General features: G+C 45.9%; 1 protein-coding gene across 4 annotated transcripts in view; it reads left to right on the forward strand.

The window, feature by feature from the left end:
* Positions 1-20,712, forward strand: part of SCAP (SREBF chaperone) — a 61,274-nt gene that overhangs the window by 24,576 nt on the left and 15,986 nt on the right. For 3 of the 4 annotated variants that reach the window (XM_031470210.2, XM_031470208.2, XM_064496601.1), the window contains exons 2-3: positions 1,680-1,899; positions 13,655-13,784. In XM_031470210.2, the coding sequence (XP_031326070.1) occupies positions 1,778-1,899; positions 13,655-13,784 (252 nt within the window). In that variant the 5' untranslated portion in view covers positions 1,680-1,777. Of the gene's footprint in view, positions 1-1,679; positions 1,900-5,496; positions 5,665-13,654; positions 13,785-20,712 lie in introns of those variants that run through there. The other variant, XM_064496602.1, reaches the window with a different exon arrangement.

Consider the following 20,712-nt stretch of genomic DNA (forward strand, 5'->3'; position numbering starts at 1 on the left):
AAGGGATCCTCTTGGTAGTGTCTCTCCACGGGCATGTATCTCATTAGTGTTTGTTTTCTCACTGGGGGCAGGATGGAGGGTTGGGGGCACAGGTTGCTTCCCCAGAGTCCTTGTTTCTTCTGGGTGGTGAGCACGGTTGCTGGTCCCCTGCTGCAGGTCCACTACTTGACATCTTTTTGACCTGTCATGACCAGGTGAGCCTTGTGAATGGTTGAGCTGTTGTCAACACCTCTGCTCCTTGGGACAGCAGCTGTCACCTGCTGATTCCTTTGTCTGTTGCCTTTTGAATTGACCCACAGAGGGTCCTTTGTAGTATTTCCTTAGAAGTTTCTTGGACTGGGAAATTGCATATGTGCTTAAGGCTTGTGCTCCTAGGAAGGTGGAAGGAGTGTTGGTCAATCCTCCTTGTGAATTGGCTGTAGTGTGACGCCTATTGCTTTTCATTTCTGGTCTCACACTTCTGAGAGTCATCTCTTTGGCCTGGGTTTTCATCATTGAGCCTAATCAAGCCAAGACACGTGTCTGGGCAGGTTCCCTGTAGCACAGCCCAAAGGAAACAGCAAGATAGAACAGGATAAGTGGATTTAAACTGGAATTTCATCGGAGGGCTCAGTAAGGAAGGGAATTCTAGATCCCTGGGCCTTCTGCTAGAGTCTTCTCTTCTGATTTTATTGGTTTGAGGTTCTTGCTTGGAAGCAAAAGAAATGAACTTTGTCTTACACAAGCGAAAAGAGAATTTATTGGAAGGCTATGGGGATGGGTCACAGGCTCGACTTCAGAAAGGACTGGAGCCCGAGCAGCCGTGAACTTGGGCGCAGGAACCTCTTGGGGATGAATAAGCACTACCATATCCAGTTCCTGCTTCTTTCTGCTCAGAAATCAGAGTCCAGGGAGAGAGGTTCAGCCAGCCTGGTGGGGGTCGGGAGGGGCACCTTAGCTGACGGTCTGTCTGGGCCAAATCCTGTGGAGAAAGGTGATTCCCTGGTTACTCAGAGGAGGAGACAGCTGCTGGACAGGCAGGAAGAGGAGGGGCCCTCTGTTCACATGCTTCTGGGAACAGCTGTGGGGCCAGGAGCAGAGACTTCCACCTAATACTGCTTCCACAGTGAAACTTGTTTTATGTCAGGGGCCTAGGCTTTTTGGTGTTTTTATGTGGAGGGCTGACCCCCAGTGGACTTTTTCAGTGAGTTACTGTTTGTGCAAGAATGTGTTTTTTGAGGGATCAGCCCCATGTAAAGATTTTTCCCAAGGATTTCTCTCAATCTGGCCTGCACACAGAGAATGGTGTGGGGTGTGTCCAGAACGCCCGTTTGGCCAAGAGCAGCTGAAGGTGCTGTGTGTTACACAGGCCTCCTTTCCTGTGCCACTTGTGAGAAAAATGCTCTCTCTAGGGAATGACCTTTTAGAACTGCCTAATACAGAAGAGGACTGAGAGTTTATTGCCAGAGATAGAGAGGCAGTTTTTTGGTTTCTTCAGTTAGGCCGACTTAGACACTGCCCAGTCACTAGAAGCCGACCAAGATTGGGTGCAGGTGGGAGTGTTGGGATTACTGATTCCAGATCCTGCATGTGGGCATCCTGATACCCTTCCCCATCCCCGCCCCTGCCACCTCCCCCAGCAGCCCTGTTGTGCAGAGCCAAGTACTCTTTGTTAATTGGCTTTTCTCCCTTCGTGCCAGGTGCCTGCAGATGGTGTCCATTGTCAGTGCTGTCCAGCGTGTGCCCGGCTGATCCATGGTCACTTTCCGGGATGGCAGCAAGGTGACTTCAGCTGAGGATGACCCTGACTGAAAGGCTGCGTGAGAAGATATCTCAGGCCTTCTACCACCATGGGCTGCTCTGTGCATCCTACCCCATCCCCATCATTCTCTTCACGGGGCTCTGCATCTTAGCCTGCTGGTATGTTTCAGACTTGCCCTGGATATGGTGGGCCAGTGTCTTGGGACCGTAGATTTCCTAACCCTGACTGTTCTGTAGCCCTTGGACTGTATATGCTTTTTTCACAGTGGAACCTGAGGCTCATTAGAGCTGCCAAGTGGAGAGCTCTAGTTCTGGGGTGTTTAGCCACTAAACTAAAATAGTCCAGGCTGGCCCTGACTTGGTGAGTCACCAGATTGGTTCACATCACTGATAATCTCTCTTAAAATAATGTTTGGATGCTTCTGAGAAACTGCAAGATAATTGAAAGGCATGATCTTTTAATTTTCCTTCTCAACAGTGGCAGCTTCCTTTGGTACCTGGTTAAGAACAGAAGCTTCAAGTGTTGAAAGGCCAAGATGGTATCCTTGGATGGTATCCTTGGATACCATCTTGCATGCTAACCCCAGAGACTTGGTTTTCTACTGTCTAGTCATTTTCTTGTGTTAGCGTGGAGCCTCCTTATGACCTCTGGTTGATTCTTGGGGCCTGCTGTGCTCACCAGGGACTGTTGTGAGAGCTGTAGCTGCCCTTTGTCCACATCTGTCATACTGTCATTCTACAGGGCCTTGTTGAACCCTGGAGACTGTGGCTAATGAGGACATTGTAAAAGCCGAGGCTTGATGTAAGATGATACCTGGTGGTCCTCTTGGCTCTAAAACACTGACAGTCATGAAAAGAGCCCGCCTCATTATCCTTCTTTGGAAAGAATTCTGGTTTCCAAATTCACTGTACATCTAGCATTTGTAGATGTTTTTAGTGCTGTGCTGGAGGAAGGATGGTTCAGGACTGAACTCGCTGTTCAGTTGTTAATGATCCCAAGTTCTTCCCTGATTAGGACTGGGAAAGATGAGGATCATTCATTGAGAATTTCCTGCTGGGTGCTGTGTTGGTGCTTCAGGTATACAATTAAATGTCTCATCAGTCCTCAAAAACCTTGGGAAGCGGTCTAGTTATATTTCCATTTAAGCAAAGGGAAATGGAGGATGAGACGCTTGCCTAGTGTACACAGCTAATTAGGAAAACTGGGTTCAAATCCAGGTCTAGGGATTCTAGTGCGTATACCTGTGGCACTCTTTTCCTCCTGACTCTCCTCTCTCTGGCTCTGTGTATTTGTGCTGATGTTTAAACTTTGTTAATTCATGTTGTGCAAGCTAAGATACTTGTGGCTGCATCCTGTAACTGATGGATTAGGAGTGCTCTGAGAACCCAGTTCTTGGATTTGCTTGGTTTTTTCCCTCTTAATGGATCCATCTCTCTCTTTAAAAAATCATACTTTTCTGGCGGGGGACTGGGTATAGCTCAGTGGTAGAATGCCTGCTTAGCATGCTCAAGTTCCTGGGTTCAATCCCCAGTACCCCCCCCCCCCCATTAAAAATAAAGAAAGAAACCTAATTACCTCCCCCCGCAAAAAATCTAAACCATAAAAAATTTTTTTCTCAAGTCATGCTTTTCTAGGCCTGAGCTAGCATGAGAATCATCTGGAGGGCATATTAAGCAAGGTTGCTGGGCCCTGCTCTAGAGTTCCCCATTCATCAGGTCTGGCTGGGCCCAAGTTCCCAGGCCTGGGAACCACTAAGCTGTGGGTCTGTCTTGAAAATTCCTATAAAGTTCTGCCACATCTCAGCTAAAAGTGTTTCCTCTTTTATTCTAGTTTCTGGAGCAGGAGCAGCAGTTTGTGGTGACAGTCATGGTTATTGTTGCTCGTACTGCCTTCTGTTGAGGCGGATGGGTTCCAGCGCCCCCTTCATAAATTCTCAATTCCTTACGGCCTCTCTTTGTGTACCTTTGCATATGGGAGGTTGGTAAGTAAGTACCTAATGGATGAATATATTGAATTAAACTCGTATTCTGTATGGGCAGTTTCAGTTGAAGAGGTAGTTGTGATTCCCGTTCCACAAAGACAGGTATAGCTATAGGAAAGGAGAGGGGTGTCTCCTCTTTACTGTGCACCTTCCAAGGATTGGGTGTTGCCAGCTGGGACCAGCCAGCTTCCTGGACAAGGAATGTAGGGTATGTTTAGCAGCTGCTTGCATGCAGTTGGGCTTTATCTTTGAATAATTTGATATCACACAAGTGTTTCAAAACAAATTGTCCTTGGGTTTATGTTGTGGAGGCCTCTGATATGAAGACTTTGAGATGTCTAAGGTCTCAAGTATGGCGGACTCCTCAACTGAGGGTGAGTCAGAATGGGATGGAGGTTGTGGGGGGAGGCAGATGTGGTAATAACAGTATTTAATAACCAGTACAGCCCAGATGCAGCCAAGCTGGGCAGATGCCTGTCTTATGTCCCACAGGTGTCTTGGCTGAACATCAGTCCTGAGAAAGGGGTCTGTGAGGCTCTGGTAGGATTGGCCTGATAGAAGGGAAAGGAAGACTAACCTTCACTGGCCACTGGCTCTTTCGGTCCTCAAGTGCTTCCGCACGGGGTATTTCATTTGGTTGCCTAACATCCTTGGAGGTGGTTGTTATTCCCTAGTTCTTTCTGATGATGAAACTAGCTTGGAGGGTAGTAAGTGGTACGTGCTGCAACTGGCAGGTCTGTGTTGGCAGATCAGAATCTGTACTTTTTCCGCTTCACCATGGTGACATGAACTTTATGAAGAGCATTGTCTGGTGCTGATACCTTTTATTGCAAGGAGTCTGCTCCTTGAGCAAGAAGCCTGAGAAATAAGAGTCTCAGCTGCCTTGGGCCAGGAGCAGGGCTCAGCAGTATCTGCGTAGACAGAGAACAGAGAGGCTTTTGAAGCAGTGGCCCTGTGTAATAGAAGTAGAGGAGAGAACATACAGTTGGGTTTTATAGCCATCCCAATAAAAATGTCCGTAATACATGCCAAGAATTGTGCCAGCCAAAGCGACGCAGAACATAGCCCCTCCCTCATCAGGTATCATGCATAGCAGAGGTGACACAGCCTTGGTGCAAAAGGAGACAATGCCAGGGAGGCTTCCTGGGAGAACCCCTGGGTCGAGGATTCCTGGAAGAATAGGTGGCATCTTCCTCGCCTCCTTTCCTGTTTGCGCTTCTGGTCATTCAGCTGAGCACTCCCCCAGCAGGAGGACCGGGAGGCTGATTGCCTGGCTCGCCCCTCTGAACCTGCTGCCTCCTTCAGCCCCACCCTCTGAGGGCACTGTGGTTTCCTCTTGTCTTTACAGTTGCCCTGTACCAGCTGTACCATCACATTCTTAGTGCTGTGTACTTGTTTTCCCAAACCAGCATCTTTGTTATGTGATTATAAATAAACTGAGAACTTTTTTTCCCTTAAAATCTGATTGGCTTAGGAAAAAATTTCTGAGGCTAAATGAAGTCTCTTAGCCTCCAAAGATGATAAAGGTTGTATCAGAGAATCTACAGATTCTGGGCCTTTCAGGCCGGGAGGCTAGAGATCGTGGACCCAGGGCCCAAGCCTCACTATCCTCTTCTCCCTGGAAAGCTTTTCTATCCAGAGTAGCTCTTTTTTTTGCCAGAACTTCAGGTTGCCTGCAGAAAAGAGTGTGATGAATGGACAGCTTTTGGTAGTTTTATTAGAGACTCAGATTCTATTTAATTGCTTTCCTTTATTGTTCCTGGAATGAGAGACTTGTTCAGCTTGAACCCAAAGGACTGCTACTTTTGCTCCTGTTTGGATCCAGCAGCCTTGTAAGCTGTGGACCCTGTTCATCACCAGTGGATCACCCTGGGAGCTGTGAATGCTCTTTCCTCTGGGAAAAGCTGACGAAACTTCTAGCAAGTAGACACTGTGGCAAGAGGTATCTGTTTACATTTCCTAGAGATTAAGCCAGCAGAACCCAAGGTGTGACCCAGCAGCAGCCCAGCAAGGCAGAGGGTGCTGTTGCTGGGGACCTGCCCTGGGAAGTGGTGGGTGCGCTGTGGGGTGAAGAAGAGTGTCTTGTGTGCGGGTCAGAGGTTAATGTGAGGGTCATTGGGTCACTTGTGTTTTCATAACCTGCTGCTCCTGATTATAGAGGGTGGATTATAGAGCTAGTTGGAATCACAGTGAGGCCATTCTAGACCTCCTGAAGGAGAATAACCCTGCAGCCTTCGTGGACATCCGAGGACAGACTTTGGCCCTTTCTTCATCCTCTTTCTTTGGAGTAAAGCAGCACTTTCCAGTTGAGGCTGGACATCTGAGCTGTGGTGGCCTCCACTTCTCAATGTCTCTCCCTTGTCTGCCCACGTCTCAGGTTTCCTCATGATCACTGTGGACCCTTTGGGGGTGGGCGCACAGGGAAATGTAGAACAGGCTCCCTCTTTCTATGCCCATTTGGCCACTCTCTGGACACACTTATATCCTTTTTGTGAACAAGAAAGAAAGCTGAGTAACAAGCCCTGTCTGCACCTGTGCTTTGGAGAGTCCAGCTGGATAGAGGAGAACAAAGTCCCAGAGTACCACTGACCTCTGCCCCAGCGCCTAGACTCAGGAGCCCAGAGGACCGGCTCCAGCAGCTGCTTTTGGGTCCTGTTCAGCATTGCAAAGCCAGAGCCTTCTCCCAAGCAGAAGTTACCCCAGCCTCACAAACAAGCCCCAAAAAAGCTCTGAAAGGCTTATAGGAGATCAAAGACTCCTTTATCACCCAGAATTTCATTCAGAATAGAGATTAGGCGATCTCCACAGTTTCCCCTTTTAGTCTTTCCCTACCCTACCCCAGTCCTTACCCCAGTCCTGTTGTTCTCCCCTGAGAAGGGAAGAGAGAAAACATGTCACACTCCTGATGTCTCCAGAGGGGTGTCCTGTGCAGCATCTTCCCAGAGTGTCCTTTCTCTGGTTGCTCTGTCTGTATGTCTTCAGTGTCTCCTGAGCTCCCTATCACAGGTGACTGGAAGTGAGAATGGGAGGAGATGTAGAGTCAAGATCATCATTTGTGGGACCCAGTGCAGCATGAAAATGCAGGGCTGTTTCTTCAAAAAGCAGGAGAAAAGTACCATTAAAGGTACTAAAGTATGCTTGGATGGGAGTGGGTGAAACGCATGCTTCTGCCAAAATGCCCACCACACGTGCTGCTGAGCTGCCAGCCTGGGATGGGGGCTGGCTGACGCCTCACCCTGCCCCAGGACACAGTGGGACATGCACATCAGAGCCCCGCCCTCCTTGTTTTGCATTCAGGCCCCTGCAGGGGACGGCAGCAAAGGGGATACCTGGACAAGAAGGGGAAGGCCAGATCCTGGGATGCAAGTGGGCAGGGGAGCTGGTGGTCAAGAACCTGTCCCGGGGAGGAGGGACCACATGGGAACCTACACTCCAGATCCTCCGCATGTGCTCCTTTGTGGTGGACCGTACCTACAAAACACAAGTTGAAAGATACATTTATTAAGAATTTCCATGCAGCTACTATAGAGTGTTAAACCCCAGGCACACTGAGTCCTTCTGAATGCCTGGTCCTTTGCAGCCATACAGGTTGCACACCCATGAAGCTAGTCCTTGGTAGAGCGTCTGGTAGATAAATAACCCACATTTCCTGGACATCTTCCACGTGGCTGGTATTGGGGATACAGAAATTAGAATGGCATGGCCGCTTCTCACATGTCTCTTATAAATCAAGCAGGTGGACTGAAGTCTGTAGAGCAGTGTTTGCAGGCTGCTGTAGGAGTACAGAGGAGAGGTGTTCGGCTGCCTGCAGGTGGAGGAGTGGAATGGCATTGTTGCTTGAAGGATAAGCAGGAATTTGGGGAGCAGGGGATGTGTTTCACTTTGGGCTCCTCGTAAGACAAGGGTTTGAATACGCGTAGCTTATGTGTAAGATGAAATGAACACTGGTTGGAAGGTGGAAAAATGAGATGGACGGGAAGGTGCATTGTCCAGCAAGTTACCCCCCCTGGGCAACTGAAAGTAATCTCACTGGGGGCGCTGAGAAACTGCAGGACATCCACCTCACAGTTCCTCACCTGGGTGTGGGGAGCTGGACTGCCTGCTAGGTCAGCAAACTCATTCCCTAACGGACCAGTAGGAAGGCCACTTGTGGTCTCTGTTGAATATTTTTCTTTGTTTTTTGTTTGTTTTTAAATAACCCTTTAAAAATGTAAAAACCACTCTTAGCTCCAGGCCACATAAAAGCAGAACATGGACTGTGGTTTACTGACCCCTAATCTACACCAAAACATCAACTGCTAGTTGAAGGCTGCTTCCAGCCAGCATGAGTTCCTGGCACTAGTGGCCTGTCTCACTTAGGCAGAGAGGCCTCCAGAAGCAATGGGATAACACCAGGCAAAGAGACGCAAGTGCCGGCAGTTGGAAGTTGAGCCAGCATGCCCAGAAATAAGATCGGGGGGATATGGGTAGGGCAGCAGCAGCCTCTGGGGATGTGCTGAGCAGGCTGTACCTGCACAGCAGCAGAAAGGTGTGTGGGCCGGGAGGTGGGGGAGATGTGGATTGCAGTTCTGCACCTGGTTAGGAAACAAAGAAGTGACATCAGGAGTAGAAATAAGGAGTCTAGCTAGGCTAGTGTATTACTCCAGGTAAGAGTTGATGGTTGTTGTTTAGTCTAAGTGGAAGCCCTGGAGGTGGTGAGACGTGGCTGAGTCTGCATATATTTTGAAGGTGGAGTCCTCGAAATTTTCTGAGGAACAAACGTGGAGTGTGAGAGAAAGTGGAGTCAAGATCAAAACGCTTGGCCTGAGCAGCTGGATGGGTGGAGCCGAGACAGGAAAGGCAGGGGAGGTTTTAGGGACCTGGTTTATTTCCTTTGCCCCGGTAAGATAAGGGTCGGGCAAGATATAATCTAGTCCTAGAAGCAAGTTTGCGGAAGCAACATGGGTGGTGGTAAAAATATCCAGACAGCTTCTTTCTTTAAATGTCTTGAGTCTTTTTTTCTGACCTTGGAAGAGTGAATGTTTTTACTTCTAAAATTGCCTGACACTTTTCTTCCAATCTTTCCTTTTGGTCTCAAATTTGGTAGCCATGGACAGTGATTATTCCCTTGCATTTTGCATTTTTGTAGAGTCTTTTTCTTTTGCTTATATTAAAACAAATTTATGGTAGTTTAAATTTTTAAAGAAAGTGAAACATAATACAAGGTAGTATAGTGTGATGTTAAGAGCATGGACTCAGGAGCCAGACTGCTTGTGTTCCCATACTGATTCTGTCGCTTTCTAGTGGGGATGTGCCATCTGTGTGCCTTTTTGGGTGTGGTGAGGCTTAATGAGCAAAAAGATGGAAGCCATTTGGCACATAGTAGGTACTCAGTGAACGAAACCATCAGCCATCATCATTGTTACAGAGACAGGAAGAGGCAGGTCCACTGTCAGTGATAAGAACCATGGTTGGGGTGGGTATGGGGCACTTTGGCAGCTCATAGGAGGGGCCTTAAATCCAGACTTTGGGGAAAGGAGAAAGACTTCTTGGGCAAGTGATACTGCAGCTGAGGCCTCGAAAATGAGTTACCTAGGAGGAGAATGGGCAGGCGTGTTCCAGCAGATGCAGAGCCCCATACACAAGAGGGGAGTTGTGCGTGGCTCCAGGGCAAGCTTGGAGAATGACTGTGAGCCATTTTAAGCATTTCAGTGCCTGTGGACTTTTCCTAAGAGACTTGGTCCTAGGAAAGTGGATGCTCCAGAGTGTGCTTCCCTTCTTTCTCTTCCTGCTAGAATGTTTAGACTCCTAGAATTCACAGATATTTTTAATATTTCAAATCATGAGAAATACACTACCTTTAGTTTAGTCAGTATGTTTTGAGCAGTTACTGTGTGGGAAGTGGATGTAGATAAATAAAATGTACTGCCTGCCTTCATCGTGTAGTGTGGCTAAAACACCAGCAGCTTAGTTCTGGGCCCCACACTTCCTCTCTGCATCTAGAGCCCTGGGGTCAGCCCACGCACTGTGTGCAGCTTCCCCAAGAGAACCTTTGCTAAGTCCCCAGAGAGCCCTTGACACCGACCCCTAAACAGCTGACCTTTGGTTTTTGGAAGCAGCAAGAGAGAAGCAACTCTTCACATACTGATTTCTCCTCAGAAACCATGGAGGCCTGAAGGCAGTGGGAATCACATATTTAAAATTCTGAAAGAAAAAACTCTACCAAGAGTTCTGTATTCTACAAAACTGTACTTCAGTAATGAAGGAGCAATTAAGACATTCCAGATAAACAAAAGCTAAGGGAATTTGTTACCAGTGGACCTGCTGCACAGTTTGAAACCATAAGAGAAAATAACGCTGGTGACAATCATTACTGGTGTACTTTTGGTTTGGTTTCTAATTTCTTTGTCTTTTGTGATTTAAAAGACAAATGCGTTGAACAATAATTTAAAATCTTTGTTAATGGAAATAAGTATAAAGTGTAATCTGACAAGAACTATAAAAAGGGAGAGACAAAGATGTATTGACAGTGTTTGTGTACTACTGAAGCTGAGGTCTTCAAACTGCATCATTTCAGCGTCTTCTTTTCGTGGTTGCTAATCCTTTCTTCTGCTTGCTCAAATCTGCTGTTGAGCCCCCGTATAACAGCGATACTCAATCTAGGTTGTTATAAGTTGTTAATAATATAATCCCCAAGGTAATCACTAAGAAAATAACTTTTTAAATGTACATAAGAGGAAAGAAGGGAATCAGGGTAGCACACTACAGAAAAGTCAACTCCCACCCGAAAAGGGGCAGCAATGGAGGAACTGAGAAACAAAAAACATATAAGACATACAGAAAACAAATGGCTAAATGGCATAAGTAAATCTTTGTGAGTAATCACATTAAATGTAAGTGGATTAAACTCTCCCATTAAAAGACAGACTGGCAGATCTGATTTTAAAAAGACAGTCCATCTACATGCTCTCTACGAGACTCTTTTAGTTATACACTACACTTTTAGATATAAGAACACAAAGAGGTTGAAAGTGAAAGGATAGAAAAAGATATTCCATGCTGAATAGTACCCAAAAGAGAGCTGAGGTGGCTATAGTATTATCAGACAACATTAAAAAGGTTACTAGAGACAAAGAAGGACATTATATATTGATAGATGCTTCAATACAGCAAGAGGAGGTAGCAGCTGTAAACGTGTAACACCTCACAACAGATCACTAAAATATATGAAGCAAAAATTGACAGAATTGAAAGGAGAAATACACAGTTCTAGAATAACAGTTGGAGCCCTCAGTACTCCGCTTTGAATAATGGACAGAGCAGCCTGACAAGATGGATAAGGAAATGGAGGACTTTACAGCAACACTGTAAACCAGCTAGCCCAATACACATTCCTCTCAAGTGAATGTGGAACGTTCATCAGGCTAGACCACATGTTAGGCCAGAGACAAGCATCAGGAAATTTAAAACGATTGAAATCATGCACAGTATCTTTGCCAGTAACAGTGGGATGAAACTAAAAATCAGTAATAGAAGGAAAACTGGAAAATTCACCAATGTGTGGAAATCAAACAATACATCCTAAAACAACCAGTGGGTCAAAGAAGAAGTCAGAAGGGAAATTAGAAAATAACCTTGAGATGATGAAAACAAAAACACAGTACACCAGAACTTACGGGATGCAGTGAAAGGAGAACTAAGAGGGAAATTTATAGCTGTATAAAGGACTCTGGACTCAATCTGGAGTGTATAAGGTGACTCAATTTAAAAAAAATAATGGAAGAGGTGCTTCACAAAGGAGGATATAGCCAAATGGCCAATAAGCATATGCAAGAACTTGCAGCATTATTTGTTGCACATTAAAACCATAGAGAGATACCACCACCTCCTCTTCTAAATGGTTAAAATTAATTGGACTGACTTGCTCAAGCAGTGGCAAAAATTTAGAGCTGTTGGAAGTCCCATCACACCGCTGATGTGAACACAAATTCAGACAGCTACTTTGAAAAACTGGTATTATCTACAAAGCCAAACATATGTATGCTCCACAGCCCAGAAGTTTCATTCTAGGAATATACCCAACAGAAATGAGTGCTTATGTAAAAATGAGTGTATATATAAAAATTACCATAATAGTTCTGTTCTTTTTTTTTTAATTGAAATATAGTTGATTTGTCATATTGTGTTACTTTCAAGTGTACAAGAAAGCGACTCAGTTATATATACTTTTTTTCAGATTATTTTCCCTTATAGGTTATTATAAGATACTGAATATAGTTCCCTGTGCTATACAGAAAATCCTTGTTGCCTATTTTATGTGTAATAGTTTGTATCTTTTAATCCCATACTCCTAATTTATCTACCCCCCCTTCTCCTTTGGTGAGTGAACATAAGTTTGTTTTCTGTATCTGTGAGTCTGTTTCTATTTTGTGTATAGATTTATTTGTATTATTTTTTAGATTCTACATATAAGTGATACATAATAATTGTCTTTCTCTATCTGACTTATTTCATTTAGTATAATATTCTCTAGGTGCATCCATGTTGCTGCAAATGCCAGTATTTCATTCTGTTTTATGACTGAGTAATAATGTGTATATATACCACATCATCTTAAACCAATCATCTGTTGATAGGCACTTGGGTTGTTTCCATGTCTTGACTGTTGTAAATAGTGCTGCTATGAACCTCAGGGTGCATGTCTCTTTCCAAGTTAGAGTTTTCATCTTTTTTGGAATACCCAAGAGTGGAATTGCTGGAGCATATGATAGCTCTATTTTTAGTTTTTTTAAGGAAACTCCAGACTGCTTTCCATAATGGCTGCACCAGTTTACATTCCCACCAACAGTGGAGGAGGGTTTGCTTTTCTCCACACCCTCTCCAGAATATATTATTTGCAGAATTTTTGATGATGGCCACTCTTAAAACAGCTCTATTGTAATAGCTTGAACTGGAAACAGCCAAATGTTCCTCAACACTGGAATAGATAAATGCACTGTCATATATTCATTCAGTGGAATAGTACATATATGTGGAGAAGAATGATCTGTGTGTGCCAATGTGGATGAATCTAGTAGATATAATTTAAGTGAAAGCAGCCAGTCACAGTGGAATGGATGGTTTCATTTCTATGCTGTCAGAAACAGGCAAAACTAGTTTATATGATAGAAATTCCAATAGTGGTTTGTGGAGGAGGATGCTTTTCACTGAGTGGGGACACAAGGCCACCTTCAGAGGTTCTGGAGATGTTTTATAGCTTGATCTAGTTAGTGGTTACACAGTTGTAGGCGTATGTAAACATTTATCTCACTATATACTTAAAATTTGTGAATTGTAGTACATAAAAGTTAATTTTCAATTTTTAAAAAAGTTTTCAAAGAAGTGAGGCCTGAAACAAAAGCACATCCATTTGCCAACTTCTTGATGTAAGGCCAAGCATTTTCCTTTGTGTGTAGTCGATCTGTGGACTTGTATTCAGCCTGGTCTAGTGTAAACCTCGCCCTGAGTGTGTTGTGCACAGTTTTCATGGTCTGTCCCTTTAAATTAGAGTGACTTGCTCAGCAGTCTGAATCGGGATCCTTCTCGATTTTTGTTTCCCAAGTTTTTTATTGTTGTCTTACTTATGTCTAATTTGACCAGAAATTTTTTGGACTGTTTGGTTTTATTTTTTTTTTTAGCATCTTGCCTTTATTACATCTCTAAAAATATCCAACCAGTCTACTTTATGAATTGGGCTTCCTGTGACTAAAAAGAAGTTTGAAAAACTCTGATCTAGAGGCTTCTGAGTTTCCTCCTAGCGCTGAACTTATGACTCTAATGTTTTGTGCATTTGTGCAGTCCTTTCAGGAGGGAGAATTTAGTGCAACTGCAGTGGTTCCTGTGTCACTGTCTTCTCAGCGCAGACTCTGCCTGGTGTCATGTCCTAACTCTTCTCTCCTTTTTGTTCATCCTAGCTACCCACTGCTGAAACTCCCCTTGCCCGGAACGGGACCCGTGGAATTCACCACTCCTGTCAAGGATTACTCGCCCCCACCTGTGGCCTCTGACCACAAGCCAGGAGAGCCTGCTGAGCAGCCAGAGTGGGTAGGTGCTCAGCGAGTGGCCAAAGCGAGCCCTGGGGGCTGGGCGCAGGTTGGCTGAGGCGGGGGTTCTGTGAGCGAGCGAAGGTGGTCAGCTTCTGATGGGCGGACATCTTTACAAAGGCACCAAAATATTTAGTCATACACTTAATATGTTTAGTTATACATTCCTGTTTTGAAAGGAACAGAAGATGTAGAAGCGTGACTGTCCTGCAGAAGCTGGGGGTTGTGGTTGCCGTACACTTGGCCAACTGGGTCTGGGTTCATACCGCAGGCTGCTCACACACGGGCGCTGGTGCCGGGCAGTGCCCTGGCAGACAGGCCGTCTTGCCTTGCACCAGGTAGTCATGGGAACCACTCAGCATCCCTCCCTGGAGAATGTTTATCATCAGAGTCCCAGCAACATTTAGTATTTACTGTGTGCACCTAATTTTTTCAAATCTGTTAGGTCCTACTTTATCCTCACAACCTAGTCAGGTAAAAAGTGCAGGTTTTGTTTGTCTTTTGCAGTTTGGGAAGCTGGGACTTAGAGTGATGAAGTGCCTCGATTTAAATTCAGTTTTTTTCCGGTCAACACTGGATTAGAACTCCAGGTCTCCTGATCCGAAGCACACTGCTTCTTCTGAATCACACTGTTCTCAGTTGACTCTCTGAGCTAAGCACTGATGTAAATGAAGAAATAGTCTCTCCAGCTGAGGGTCTCAGGTGCAGGACCTCACTCCCCAGAACTCTGGACTCATTATTTGGAAATCGTACATGATTGATTAGCTCGTCTCTAAACCTTTTGCTTGCCAGGGGTGGTGAAATGTTCTTCCCTCACGTGTTGTGCTCTGGTCCCGTGGATTGGACTGGGCTTGCTGAGTCTCTTGTTGTGGAGCAGAACCAAAGCTCAGGGCACAGAGCTCTTCCTCTCCCACCTTTTCTCTGACAGTGATTGCACATTCCTTCCCGTTTCCTTTTTGGGTAACGTAGCAGCCGGGTAACTCGTCATAAACTTGACTCTAATGTTGCTGAAATAGAGACGTTACCTGGTGACGTGGGCATGTGCTACGGCTACGCATGGTGTCAAGAGGAGGTGCCCAGTCCAGGCTCAGTGTCCATGACGGTCAGGGAGCAGGGTCTGATGTGGAAGAAACCAGTTCTGTAACTTCATGTCCCAGCTTGACCCCCGACTCACTATGGGACATTTTTGGTTCATACCTTTTACCTTCGTTAACCTCTTGATGCAGTTTTACCCCACAGTGGAACTGGTGGTTCCCAGTCACAGCAAGGCAGCCTGTGTTGGTGGGTGTTTTGTGGCTAGAAGAGTTCAGTGGCCTGATGGTGCAGGACAGTTGTTTCATGACACGGTTGTTGGGGGTTTACTTGTTTGTGAGCCCTTTAAACCTCCTTAGTGCCCTTCTTTGGTCTGGGGTGATGGTAGTAAGTGGGTGTACAAAACAACATGAGGGCTCAGGAATCAGAGGATTGTCCCTTTTTTTTCTTTCTGGTTGGAGCCCCAGCCCCTGAAAGCTGGAGAAAGAGATCCATGCCCTTGGGGAGTCTCGTGTCAGCCTGCTGCTCAGTGGTCAGTTCTCTCACCTCCATTGACAGTCCATCATAAAAATAAAGGCCAGCAGTACTGGAGTTGTAAGGACAGCTTTTTAGTTACAAGGAGCAGAAAACTCAACCCAAACCAGAGTAAGTGAAAAGGGCATTTTTTGCGGGGGTCATGTAACTCAGAGCTGTGGGCAGGGCTTATTCAAGGACAGCATGGTTTGGGCCTTGGAAGGAGTCTGTCTCTCAGCTCTGCCCTGTCTAGGTCAGCTCCCACAGATTCAGCCTCACATTCTTGGAACATCCAATCCAGTGGAGGACAAGAGCAGGCCTGCTTGGCTCTGATTGAGGTTACTTACCTGTCCCCACCTCAGATCTTGTGGCCGAGGGGGGTGCTTTGTTGATTGTCTTCATCCCCTGGTTGTCTTCATCACCAGGCTGAGGGTGAGAGAGGATGGTTTTCAAAGGAAATTAGGAAGCTCAGGCACAGGGCAGCCCACATCAAGGAACCAAAATGTCCTTCATTCCTCAGTTCCTTCCTTTAGTCAGCGCATGTTTACTGCACGTCTGCAGTGTGCCCGGCAGGATGATCTAGGGAACACATGGAGCCTCACTGCTCCCGAGGAGATCCCAGTCTGCTTGGGAAGAAAAGACAAAGAAGTCGGTTCAAAATAAATTCAGTATACATCAAAGGGACACAGGGGCCAACTGAAAGAGCTCCCAGTGGCCAGTGCTGGAAAATAAAATACATTTTGCAGCAGAATAAAGTAGTATTGGATTATAACCCAAGGTGTAAAATAAATATGAGTCAGTATGATTGAATAAATAAGTGGAGGAGAGTAGACAGATCTGGGCAAAAAATTCTAAATAATTTATGTAGATATTCCACCCTCAGGGAGGGGGAACATAACTCCTCTTCCTTAAATGTGGACTGTGCATAGTGACTTCCTTCTAAAGAGTATCATGTACAGAGGGGAGAAAAGAGTCACTTTACGGTGGAGAACCTGACAGCTCCTCAGCAAGGCGGTCAGGGTCACCGGCAGCAGTGATCAGGCAGGCTGATGGTGTAACCCCTGAAGCACCCTTGCTGTCTTCCTCCCAAAAACCCAGAAGCCCAGCCTAATCATGAGAAGAATGTCTGACAGATCCCACTTCAGGGATGTTCCATGCAGTTCCTGACTAATCCTCCTCTAGACTGTCAAGGTCATCAAAAACAAAGCCTGAGAAACTAACACAGCCACGAGAAGCCCCAGGAGACAGGACAGCTAAATGTGACATGCTGTCCTGGATGGGATCTTGGGAGAGAAAAAGCACATAGGTACAAACTAAGGAAATCCAGTTTTCTTACTGTTTTTTAGTGATAGTTTCTCAGACTTTTCTTGTTCTTGATGACCTTGACAGTTTTGAGTAGTGTCCCTCGAGTAGGATTTGTCTGTTTTTCCCTTGATTAGACTGGGTGTATGGGTTTTTGGAAGGAAGACTGCAGAGGTAAAGTGTCAATTCTTTTCATGTCCATCAGCCTCCTAAATTATTTTTAAATTTCCATACATTAAAGTTCAGTCTTTTTTTTTTTTAATTGAAGTACAGTCAGTTGCAATATGTCAATTTCTGGTGTACAGCACAGTCATGCACATACATACATACATTTGTTTTTATTTTTTTCATTAAACATTATTATAAAATATTGAACATAGTTCTCTGTGCTATACAACACTTTTTTTTAAAATCTGTTTTTATGTATAGTCGCTAACATTGGTAAATCTCAGACTCCCAAATTTATCCCTTTCCACCCCCTTTCTCCAGTAACCATAAGATTGTTTACTATGTCTGCGAGTCTGTTTCTGCTTTGTAGATGAGTTCATAGTAGACTTTTTCTTTTTTTTAGATTCCACATATGAGTGATTATCATATGGTATTTTTCTTTATATTTCTGGCTTACTTCACTTAGAAGGGCAATTTCCAGGTCCATCCATGTTGCTGCAAATGACATTATTTTATTATTTTTTATGGCTGAATAGTATTCTGTTGTATAAATATACCACAACTTCTTTATCCAGTTGTTTGTAGATGGACATTTAGGTTGTTTCCATGTCTTGGCTATTGTAAATAATGCTGCTATGAACACTGGGGTGCGTGTGTCTTTTTGAATTAAGGTTCCCTTTGGATATATGCCCAGGAGTGGGATTGCTGGATCATATGGTAGGTCTATTTTGAGTTTTTTGAGGACTCTCCATACTGTTTTCCATAGTGACTGCACAAAGTTCAGTCTTTGCCATAAAGTTCTTGGTACTGTAGGTTTTTTAAAAGCCTTTCTGTTAGAAGTAAGGAGAAATTTCATTGTTGTTTTAGTTTGCATTTTCCAGATGACTTAATGTCAAGCACATATTGTATTGGCATATCTTCCTTTGTGAAGTGTTTCAGTGTTTTGCCCATTTTGAATTGCTTGGATTTGTTTAAATTGAATTGTAGTTCTTTCTGTGTGCTGGAGGCATCTGTCTTTCTGTGTAGCCCTCCCTCTCCCCTTCTGCTGAAGTGATCCCCCCAGTGGGTTGTTGGCTGCACCCTGCAGTTGTGCCTTTGTGTGTCCTCTGGGGAGGACTCTAATCAACTCTGCCAGGTCCCTGTGCTCTGAATTAGGCCTGCCCTGTGTTGGAGTCACTGATCAGTGGCCTTGTGGGGTGGGAGAAGACAGTTCCCTCTGGGAAGAGGGATGTTTTTACCAGAGGAAGACCAGAGCAAAGCAAAAAGGTGAAGATTTTCCATTTTGCAGTGTGTGACCTTCGGCAAGTTATGTAACACCTCTGTGCCTTAGTTTCTTCACTCATAAAATGGGGGTAATAATTATACCCGCATTACACACTGTCATAGGGTTAAGTGAAAGAATGCAGAGGTTTAGTGCAGTGCCTGGCCCATCACTTTCACTTAGTAAATGTTTCTGGCTCTCACCGTTATCATCATTGGCCTTGATTAGAACTGGCCAGAGCAGAGGGCAGGAGAACAGAGGTTCACATGCCTAGACTGGCCTCTGAGTGCACCAGGCATGCACTCCTTATCTTTTACCCCGCCATTGCACATGGCACTCTCTCCAGGAAGCCTCCCCCAGCTCTCCTGCAGATGTGTGCCCTGCTCCTCCTCTGCACCCTCACGTGGCCCACTTGAAGTCATGTTTCATTCAAATTGTACAGTCCAATGTTTTGCACATAGTATATGCTCAGGAAAGGTTTTTTGTTGAATGAAGAAGTAGCATGGCTTATTGAGGAGACAGGGAATCTGAAGTGAGGTACTTTTCTTGGAATGCAGGAGGTGATGAGGTAGGTGGGACAAAGTTGAACCCCGGGCTCCGGAGTTGGGACTAGTTCTGTAGGTCGTGGGAGCCATCCCCTTAGAGGCGACATGACGAAAGTGGTGGTAAGAAGGTCAGTCTTACTGAACTCGGAGAAACTTGGAGACTGAGATGACCGTGCCTAGGAAGAGCGTGGGGGGATATGAAGGGGGGAGGAGGGGTTGATTTTAAGGGGATCCCAAATCCACTTATCATAGTTTTAAGACATAATGATATAACTGGATATAACTAACATGTTTTTGGCCACACACCTTGCTAGATGGGATGGTGTGTTGTGTTGTTTCTGGTAACATCTGAGATTCTGTTCCTGGTTCCCTCAGTAAGGAACCGAGGCTTGGAGAGTGTGGAGACCCTTGTCCAAGGCTCACAGCTGAGGGTGGAGCTAGAAGTCAAGCCCTGGTGGGTCCCCTGAGCCTGCCCTTCCCACCACACCCCACCCCTCACCTGTCCAGGAGGACAAGGAGCAGGAGCCCTGTTTTCCAGAAGAGCGGAGTAACAGGAGTCCTCTGATCACATTCTAAAGGGAGCCCTGGGTGTGTCAGTGTGAAGATAACGTACTCGGAGCTCTAGGTTGCTTCATCTAAATGTGAAGGCAGGATTGTGTTTAAAACAGCAACAGCAACAACAACAAGCTTGAGATGTCCTGCGCTGGCTGGGCTCCCCTAGACCAGGCCATCACGGAAGCCTGAACCCCACGCCAAGCTCTGCCTGCCAGGCCTGCAGAGGTGGCCAGGCTTCTGGGCCAGCACTGCAGTGTTTGTGGTGGCTGCCCGAGCCCGCACGCAGGGGTTCCAAGGAGCTCCGGTCAGGGGCCTCATGCTGTGAACGGTGGTGGCCAGAAACCTCAGGAGTGCCGGGCCTCAGCCCTCCTACTCTGCTTGTGCGGGGCCTGCCCATCCACGTCCTGTTCCCCGTGGAAACGCACGTTGTTCAGACCTACCCAGGCAGGTTGGCTGTGGAGAAGACACCAGCCTGAGGGTTAGGCAACCCTGGGCTTTCATCCTGGCTCTGCTGCTTGTCAGCTGTGCGTCCTTGGGCACATCCTTCTTATCTCTCTGAGCCTTGGTTTTCTTATCTGGGTGCTCTAGCTCAGGGTCTCCTACAGGCTGCAGTCAGAATGTCAGCCAAGGCTGCAGTTTCTCAGCCTGACTGGAGAGAATTCGCTTCCAGGCGTGCTCAGGCAGGGGGCTGGGTTGAGGGACCCGGTCCCTCACTGGCTGTCGGCTGGAAGTCCCCGCAATTCCTTGCCACGTGGACCTTTCTGGAGCAGCTCACGACTTCATCAGAGTGTTGGCTCCAGAAGAGGGGGCGGAGGAGGGGTCACAGTCTTTTTTTTTTTTCCTCTTCCGTTTTTTCTTGAAGTGTGGCAGAATACACACAACATAAAATTTACTCTCTTAACCGTTTTTAAGTGCACAGTTCAGTGGTCTTAAACACATTTACATTACTGTGTGATCATTACCTCCATCTGTTTCTGTGAGTCTTCATCTTGTAAAACAGAACTCTGTGCCCATTAAACAGTAAGTCCCCATTGCCCCTTCCCCAGCCCTTGGGAGCCGCTGTTCTATGTTCTGTCGCTGTGAATTTGACTGATTTAGGTACCTCATACATGTGGAATCATACAGTGTTTGTCTTTTGGGGCCTGGTTTATTTCACTTAGCATAATGGCCTTAAGGGTCAGTCTTTTATAACCTAATCTCAGAAATGAGATTTCATCACTGTTGCTGTATATTCTGTTTGTCAGAAGCAAATCACTAAGTCCAGCCCACTGCCAAGGGGGGTTGCACCCAAGGGGGCATGAGCACCAGGAGGCGGGGATTACTGGGGCCATGTTGGAAGCCTCCATCTAGTGAGGACTCCTCCCCCTGTACCCAGGGGCGTCTGGACTCCACTGGCCCTTATGGTATCTCTGTCACCCCCTTAGGATACCATGTGTCATTGCCCTTTCCGTGTCTGTTTCTCACTTGAATATCAGGTAGGGATTACGATAGGGCCCAGCACAGTGAGGGGTAGGCCCTGCCCACACCCCTGCTACCATTTAGTGCCTGCCTGC

The sequence above is a fragment of the Camelus dromedarius genome, chromosome 17 (genome assembly GCF_036321535.1).
Source record: "Camelus dromedarius isolate mCamDro1 chromosome 17, mCamDro1.pat, whole genome shotgun sequence".
NCBI classification, from domain to species: domain Eukaryota; kingdom Metazoa; phylum Chordata; class Mammalia; order Artiodactyla; family Camelidae; genus Camelus; species Camelus dromedarius.